Source organism: Scardinius erythrophthalmus (assembly GCF_964197995.2).
Source record: "Scardinius erythrophthalmus genome assembly, chromosome: 12".
NCBI lineage: Eukaryota > Metazoa > Chordata > Actinopteri > Cypriniformes > Leuciscidae > Scardinius > Scardinius erythrophthalmus.
This window is the reverse complement of record NC_138232.1, coordinates 43,448,989-43,458,778: the sequence shown is the minus strand read 5'-3', so window position 1 is coordinate 43,458,778 and position 9,790 is coordinate 43,448,989. Positions and strand designations below refer to the sequence as shown.

Genomic DNA, 9,790 nt, shown 5'->3' with positions numbered 1-9,790 from the left:
TTTTAATAACTATTCTGGGCCGGTGAGTTTCGGTCACACTGGAAGCCTATGGAGGAGTCAAAATTCTGTCAGATTTCATCAAAAATATCTTAATTTGTGTTCCGAAGATGAACGAAAGACTTACATGGTTGGAACAACATGAGGGTGAGTAATTACTGACAGAATTTTCATTTTTGGGTGAACTAACCCTTTAAGATTATAATTACTATATTAAGAGTAATGGCTGTGCACTCCTCAGCACAGTGATAGTCTCTCGGCTAAATACTTTAATACATGCCAGTGTTCTTGTGCTTTTGTTAGCTAGCTTGAAAATATTAAACATTTGTAATGTAAATTATAAAATATAAAAAATATATACATTATATTGTTCTCTATACATGCTGCATGAGTAAATATACCTGCAATATATTACAAATGCAGAACCATATCTGGTCACATACACATCTACACTCACCTAAAGGATTATTAGGAACACCATACTAATACTGTGTTTGACCCCCTTTCGCCTTCAGAACTGCCTTAATTCTACGTGGCATTGATTCAACAAGGTGCTGAAAGCATTCTTTAGAAATGTTGGCCCATATTGATAGGATAGCATCTTGCAGTTGATGGAGATTTGTGGGATGCACATCCAGGGCACGAAGCTCCCGTTCCACCACATCCCAAAGATGCTCTATTGGGTTGAGATCTGGTGACTGTGGGGGCCATTTTAGTACAGTGAACTCATTGTCATGTTCAAGAAACCAATTTGAAATGATTCGAGCTTTGTGACATGGTGCATTATCCTGCTGGAAGTAGCCATCAGAGGATGGGCACATGGTGATCATAAAGGGATGGACATGGTCAGAAACAATGCTCAGGTAGGCCGTGGCATTTAAACGATGCCCAATTGGCACTAAGGGGCCTAAAGTGTGCCAAGAAAGCATCCCCCTCACCATTACACCACCACCACCAGCCTGCACAGTGGTAACAAGGCATGATGGATCCATGTTCTCATTCTGTTTACGCCAAATTCTGACTCTACCATCTGAATGTCTCAACAGAAATCGAGACTCATCAGACCAGGCAACATTTTTCCAGTCTTCAACTGTCCAATTTTGGTTCGTGCAAATTGTAGCCTCTTTTTCCTATTTGTAGTGGAGATGAGTGGTACCCGGTGGGGTCTTCTGCTGTTGTAGCCCATCCGCCTCAAGGTTGTGCGTGTTGTGGCTTCACAAATGCTTTGCTGCATACCTCGGTTGTAACGAGTGGTTATTTCAGTTAAAGTTGCTCTTCTATCAGCTTGAATCAGTCGGCCCATTCTCCTCTGACCTCTAGCATCAACAAGGCATTTTCGCCCACAGGACTGCCGCATACTGGATGTTTTTCCCTTTTCACACCATTCTTTGTAAATCCTAGAAATGGTTGTGCGTGAAAATCCCAGTAACTGAGCAGATTGTGAAATACTCAGACCGGCCCGTCTGGCACCAACAACCATGCCACGCTCAAAATTGCTTAAATCACCTTTCTTTCCCATTCTGACATTCAGTTTGGAGTTCAGGAGATTGTCTTGACCAGGACCACACCCCTAAATGCATTTTAATGCAACTGCCATGTGATTGGTTGATAAGATAATTGCATTAATCAGAAATTGAACAGGTGTTCCTAATAATCCTTTAGGTGAATGTATATATTATTCAGTATATTTTCAAACATACTGTTATATCATTTAATTTATAGATCATTCATATATTGGGAAATATATTTTCTTTTCGTAAGGGTCCTTACACACTCCATCATGTGACTGTTCAATCCCCCTCCTCCACTCACCGTGTTGCTGGAGGCTGTTTCTCCCTCCGTTGGCGTGTGTTTTCTCGTGTGTTTGCTGGAGTGTGTGTGTTCGGCAGATCGCTCTGAGGAACGCAGCGAGGCGTCGGCGAGTCTTGCGGAGCACGTGGCAGACGAGCTGGAAGATCTCCTCGTAGCAGTCGCCGGGTTCGGCCCGCGAGGCCATTGTGCTGGAGGACAGACAGGCGTCTCGCTGCTCCTGCATCAGCTGGTGCTCGCGCTGCTTCGTCTCCGAAAACTGAGTCGCTATGACGACCAGACACAGGTTTATCATGAAGAAAGAGCCCACCTGTGAAGATAGGCCGAGATTCAGAGAGAAAGACAGTGAAAACACACACCTGTCTCACTGCAGACACACTCACACTGCAAACACACACCTGTCTCACTGCAGACACACTCCCACTGCAAACACACACCTGTCTCACTGCAGACACACTCCCACTGCAAACACACACCTGTCTCACTGCAAACTCACTTCTCACTGCAAACACACACCTGTCTCACTGCAGACACACTCCCACTGCAAACACACATCTGTCTCACTGCAAACTCACTTCTCACTGCAAACACACACCTGTCTCACTGCAGACACACTTGACAAAACAGGTAGAAACCTCTGCCGGGTTATTATGGGATGCCCATGTTACACTGACAAAACACTAAAAACTAAATTTCACAGGAATATATGCATCTAGTGATAATAAAACCATTCACAAACTGACGAACTGGCTCAATTAGTTGGTTAAGAATATCAGACAGGCAATATCAGCAAAAAGAATCATCAGCATGTCAAATAAAACAATCTATATTGCTCTTTTAGAACAGACTCATAAATCTGTGTGAGATTGAGAGTGTGTGTGTGTGTGTGTGTGTGTGTGTGTGTACTTACAATAATCAGCAGAATAAAATAGATGAAGTTGTAGAATGAGTGAGCGTCCATGACGTAATACATGATTTCCACCCAGCCCTCCAGAGTAATAACCTAAACACACCATCATTAGCAGAAAAACACTTCATACAGTTCTCTGGGAATAGATTTCTCTTCCAATAAGTTCAAATTTAGCACAAAGCACATCAATCACAACATACGAGCTGGAAAGCTCTGCAGTCTCCCAGGAGAAAATACCTGAAAAATAACGATCCAGGCGTATCCGATGTTGTCGAAGTTGATGGCTCCTTTGTGCGGGTTTCTGAGTCCAGTGTGGCAGCGTGTGTAGTATCGGTTCCAGTTGACGCAGAGTCCGGGTATGATGGCGCTGGCGTTGAGGAAGGGTTCGGTCACGAGACCCAGAGTCTGATGATGCAGGAGATCATCCACGTCCAGACAGCACCGATGTCCCGAAACACGCCGAGCCGGAACGTCTCCACACGACATGATCCCGTTATCCTGAGGCAGAGAGCAGATGAAGGGCCGCTCGTCTTCCTCATCCAGAGAGTAATACGGAGCAGGGAGTGCCACACCTGTGGAGCTGAGAGAAAGAACACAGTCAAACACAGGATGTGTCCAAAACCCTGAGATGTTTTTAAAGAGTGCCTGCAAAGGCACACCTGTCTCACTGCAAACACACACCTGTCTCACTGCAGACACACTCCCACTGCAAACACACACCTGTCTCACTGCAGACACACTCCCACTGCAAACACACACCTGTCTCACTGCAGACACACTCTCACTGCAAACACACACCTGTCTCACTGCAGACACACTCCCACTGCAAACACACAACTGTCTCACTGCAGACACACTCTCACTGCAAACGCACACCTGTCTCACTGCAGACACACTCTCACTGCAAACACACACCTGTCTCACTGCAGACACACTCCCACTGCAAACACACACCTGTCTCACTGCAGACACACTCTCACTGCAAACACACACCTGTCTCACTGCAGACACACTCCCACTGCAAACAAACACCTGTCTCACTGCAGACACACTCCCACTGCAAACACACACCTGTCACACTGCAGACACACTCTCACTGCAAACGCACACCTGTCTCACTGCACACACACTCACACTGCAAATGCACACCTGTCTCACTGCAGACACACTCCCAATGCAAACACACACCTGTCTCACTGCAGACACACTCCCACTGCAAACACACACCTGTCTCACTGCAGAAACACTCCCACTGCAAACGCACACCTGTCTCACTGCAGACACACTCCAACTGCAAACACACACCTGTCTCACTGCAGACACACTCTCACTGCAAACACACACCTGTCTCACTGCAGACACACTCCCACTGCAAACACACACCTGTCTCACTGCAGACACACTCTCACTGCAAACGCACACCTGTCTCACTGCAGACACACTCTCACTGCAAACACACACCTGTCTCACTGCAGACACACTCCCACTGCAAACACACAACTGTCTCACTGCAGACACACTCTCACTGCAAACGCACACCTGTCTCACTGCAGACACACTCTCACTGCAAACACACACCTGTCTCACTGCAGACACACTCCCACTGCAAACACACACCTGTCTCACTGCAGACACACTCTCACTGCAAACACACACCTGTCTCACTGCAGACACACTCCCACTGCAGACAAAAACACCTGTCTCACTGCAGACACACTCCCACTGCAAACACACACCTGTCACACTGCAGACACACTCTCACTGCAAACGCACACCTGTCTCACTGCACACACACTCACACTGCAAATGCACACCTGTCTCACTGCAGACACACTCACACTGCAAATGCACACCTGTCTCACTGCAGACACACTCCCAATGCAAACACACACCTGTCTCACTGCAGACACACTCCCACTGCAAATGCACACCTGTCTCACTGCAGACACACTCCCACTGCAAACACACACCTGTCTCACTGCACACACACTCACACTGCAAATGCACACCTGTCTCACTGCAGACACACTCACACTGCAAATGCACACCTGTCTCACTGCAGACACACTCCCAATGCAAACACACACCTGTCTCACTGCAGAAACACTCCCACTGCAAATGCACACCTGTCTCACTGCAGACACACTCCCACTGCAAACGCACACCTGTCTCACTGCAGACACACTCCCACTGCAAACACACACCTGTCTCACTGCAGACACACTCCCACTGCAAACGCACACCTGTCTCACTGCAGACACACTCTCACTGCAAACGCACACCTGTCTCACTGCAGACACACTCTCACTGCAAACACACACCTGTCTCACTGCAGACACACTCCCATTGCAAACACACACCTGTCTCACTGCAGACACACTCCCACTGCAAACACACACCTGTCTCACTGCAGACACACTCTCACTGCAAACACACACCTGTCTCACTGCAGACACACTCCCACTGCAAACACACACCTGTCTCACTGCAGACACACTCCCACTGCAAACGCACACCTGTCTCACTGCAGACACACTCTCACTGCAAACGCACACCTGTCTCACTGCAGACACACTCCCACTGCAAACACACACCTGTCTCACTGCAGACACACTCCCACTGCAAACGCAAACCTGTCACACTGCAGACACACTCTCACTGCAAACGCACACCTGTCTCACTGCAGACACACTTACACTGCAAATGCACACCTGTCTCACTGCAGACACACTCCCAATGCAAACACACACCTGTCTAACTGCAGACACACTCCCACTGCAAATGCACACCTGTCTCACTGCAGACACACTCCCACTGCAAACACACACCTGTCTCACTGCAGACACACTCTCACTGCAAACGCACACCTGTCTCACTGCAGACACACTCCCACTGCAAATGCACACCTGTCTCACTGCAGACAACCTCTCACTGCAAACACACACCTGTCTCACTGCAGACACACTCCCACTGCAAACACACATCTGTCTCACTGCAGACACACTCTCACTGCAAACACACACCTGTCTCACTGCAGACACACTCACACTGCAAACACACACCTGTCTCACTGCAGACACACTCCCAATGCAAACGCACACCTGTCTCACTGCAGACACACTCCCACTGCAAACACACACCTGTCTCACTGCAGACACACTCTCACTGCAAACGCACACCTGTCTCACTGCAGACACACTCATACTGCAAACACACACCTGTCTCACTGCAAACACACACCTGTCTCACTGCAGACACACTCCCACTGCAAACACACACCTGTCTCACTGCAGACACACTCCCACTGCAAACACACACCTGTCTCACTGCAGACACACTCCCAATGCAAACGCACACATGTCTCACTGCAGACACACTCATACTGCAAACACACATCTGTCTCACTGCAGACACACTCATACTGCAAACACACACCTGTCTCACTGCAGACACACTCCCACTGCAAACACACACCTGTCTCACTGCACACACACTCCCAATGCAAACGCACACCTGTCTCACTGCAGACACACTCATACTGCAAACACACACCTGTCTCACTGCAGACACACTTCTCACTGCAAACACACACCTGTCTCACTGCAAACACACACCTGTCTCACTGCAGACACACTCCCACTGCAAACACACACCTGTCTCACTGCAGACACACTCTCACTGCAAACACACACCTGTCTCACTGCAGACACACTCTCACTGCAAACGCACACCTGTCTCACTGCAGACACACTCCCAATGCAAACGCACACCTGTCTCACTGCAGACACACTCCCACTGCAAACACACACCTGTCTCACTGCAGACACACTCCCAATGCAAACGCACACCTGTCTCACAGCAGACACACTCATACTGCAAACGCACACCTGTCTCACTGCAGACACACTCATACTGCAAACACACACCTGTCTCACTGCAGACACACTCATACTGCAAACACACACCTGTCTCACTGCAGACACACTCCCAATGCAAACAAACACCTGTCTCACTGCAGACACACTGCCACTGTAAACGCACACCTGTCTCACTGCAGACACACTCCCTATGCAAACGCACACCTGTCTCACTGCAGACACACTCATACTGCAAACACACACCTGTCTCACTGCAGACACACTCCCACTGCAAACACACACCTGTCTCACTGCAAACTCACTTCTCACTGCAAACGCACACCTGTCTCACTGCAGACACACTCCCACTGCAAACGCACACCTGTCTCACTGCAGACACACTCATACTGCAAACACACACCTGTCTCACTGCAGACACACTCCCACTGCAAACGCACACCTGTCTCACTGCAGACACACTCATATTGCAAACACACACCTGTCTTACTGCAGACACACTCCCAATGCAAACACACACCTGTCTCACTGCAGACACACTCACACTGCAAACACACACCTGTCTCACTGCAGACACACTCATACTGCAAACACACACCTGTCTCACTGCAGACACACTCCCACTGCAAACGCACACCTGTCTCACTGCAGACACACACCTGTCTCACTGCAAACTCACTTCTCACTGCAAACACACACCTGTCTCACTGCAAACTCACTTCTCACTGCACACACACCCCTGTCTCACTGCAGACACACTCCCACTGCAAACGCACACCTGTCTCACTGCAGACACACTAATACTGCAAACACACACCTGTCTCACTGCAGACACACTCCCAATGCAAACGCACACCTGTCTCACTGCAGACACACTCCCACTGCAAACGCACACCTGTCTCACTGCAGACACACTAATACTGCAAACGCACACCTGTCTCACTGCAGACACACTCCCAATGCAAACGCACACCTGTCTCACTGCAGACACACTCTCACTGCAAACACACACCTGTCTCACTGCAGACACACTCATGCTGCAAACACACACCTGTCTCACTGCAGACACACTCCCAATGCAAACGCACACCTGTCTCACTGCAGACACACACCTGTCTCACTGCAAACTCACTTCTCACTGCAAACACACACCTGTCTCACTGCAGACACTCCCACTGCAAACGCACACCTGTCTCACTGCAGACACACTCATACTGCAAACACACACCTGTCTCACTGCAGACACACTCATACTGCAAACACACACCTGTCTCACTGCAGACACACTCCCAATGCAAACGCACACCTGTCTCACTGCAGACACACTCATACTGCAAACACACACCTGTCTCACTGCAGACACACTACCACTGCAAACGCACACCTGTCTCACTGCAGACACACTCATACTGAAAACACACACCTGTCTCACTGCAGACACACTCATACTGCAAACACACACCTGTCTCACTGCAGACACACTCATACTGCAAACACACACCTGTCTCACTGCAGACACACTCCCAATGCAAACGCACACCTGTCTCACTGCAGACACACTCATACTGCAAACACACACCTGTCTCACTGCAGACACACTCATACTGCAAACACACACCTGTCTCACTGCAGACACACTCCCACTGCAAACACACACCTGTCTCACTGCAGACACACACTCCCAATGCAAACGCACACCTGTCTCACTGCAAACTCACTTCTCACTGCAAACACACACCTGTCTCACTGCAAACTCACTTCTCACTGCAAACACACACCTGTCTCACTGCAGACACACTCCCAATGCAAACGCACACCTGTCTCACTGCAGACACACTCCCGCTGCAAACGCACACCTGTCTCACTGCAGACACACACCTGTCTCACTGCAAACTCACTTCTCACTGCAAACACACAACTGTCTCACTGCAAACACACACCTGTCTCACTGCAAACACACACCTGTCTCACTGCAAACACACACCTGTCTAATTGCAAACATACACTTGACACAACAGGTAGAAACCTCTGCCGGGTTATTATGGGATGCCCATGTTACACTGACAAAATACTAAAAACTAAATTTCACAGGAATATATGCTTATATTTTCTAAAAATCAAAATAACACATAGGGCCCTATCTTGCACCCAGCGCAACTGACTTTGTACACCGACACATGTGTCATTCCTATTTTGCACCCGCGCACAGCGGACTCTTCCCTCCACAGACGCACGTCGGTTAACTAAGAAATACACTTGCGGTTCAGCGCAAAGAGGAGGCGTGTTCCGGCGCAAACGTTCCCTCGTGCTATTTTGCACGTTTAGAAAACAATTCCGCCACTGACCGAAAAAAAACGAGTTTATTCATTTTAATTCATATGCTATTTTAAGGGCGCATGCTTGGCCATAATCAGTGTAGCGTGTGCACAACGCGCATACACTTTGATTCTCTCATCTACAAAGAAGCAGCAATTTTCATTGTTGCAAATCATACATTATTATGATAGATTTTAATTTGGGTGTGTTTCTCCATCCCCAATGTCACTTCTCTGTGTTTTACGGCCCTGACGAGAACGTCGGTCTCCTCGGCTGTGAACCGCTCCTGGCAAATCCGCCGTTATAATAGCAATCCGCCATGGAACAAGCGCGCCTGCTCTTAAAGGGAATGTGAGATGATGCTCTGATTGGTTTATTTCACGTTACGCCCAAACCACACCTATGAGTAATGAAGCGACTTCAGACCAACACATTTTAGATTTGCGTCGAGCGCAAGAGTCATTTATCCCGCCGGTATAATAGCAACAGCGCCCGAGATCCGCCCACAAAAGATACTTGTGTTTTGCGCTTGATACTTGCGTTTCAGATCGTTAAAATAGGGCCCATAAACCTAAATATTGCAATAAATAAAGGTCAACACAACAGCCTCTTAAACATCTACAAACTCTCGTCTCAGTTGAGCTCAAGTGCACAAAAAGGCCGTAAGTAAATATCCTTCAAAGACGGTATCATCAATATAGTGGATGAATAAAATAAAGTTAAGTAAAATTAAATAGTCAAAGTCTACTGGTCTTGCACTGGAAGTGCTGGTTTCGGCCTCATCACGACCACATCTCCTAAATCAAACACCTAAGATTCAGCAACTGCCTGTTAATACACACTCGCACTCGTGTAAAGCAGCCTTGTTGACCAGTTTGGGTGA

General features: G+C 48.3%; 1 protein-coding gene across 1 annotated transcript in view; it reads right to left on the bottom strand.

The window, feature by feature from the left end:
• cacna1ib (calcium voltage-gated channel subunit alpha1 Ib) overlaps positions 1–9,790 on the bottom strand; it is a 110,984-nt gene that overhangs the window by 73,742 nt on the left and 27,452 nt on the right. The window contains exons 6-8 of the mRNA XM_081380547.1: positions 2,954–3,296; positions 2,717–2,809; positions 1,810–2,116 (exon numbers count right to left, since the gene is read on the bottom strand). Of these exons, the coding sequence (XP_081236673.1) occupies positions 1,810–2,116; positions 2,717–2,809; positions 2,954–3,296 (743 nt within the window). The remainder of the gene's footprint in view (positions 1–1,809; positions 2,117–2,716; positions 2,810–2,953; positions 3,297–9,790) is intronic.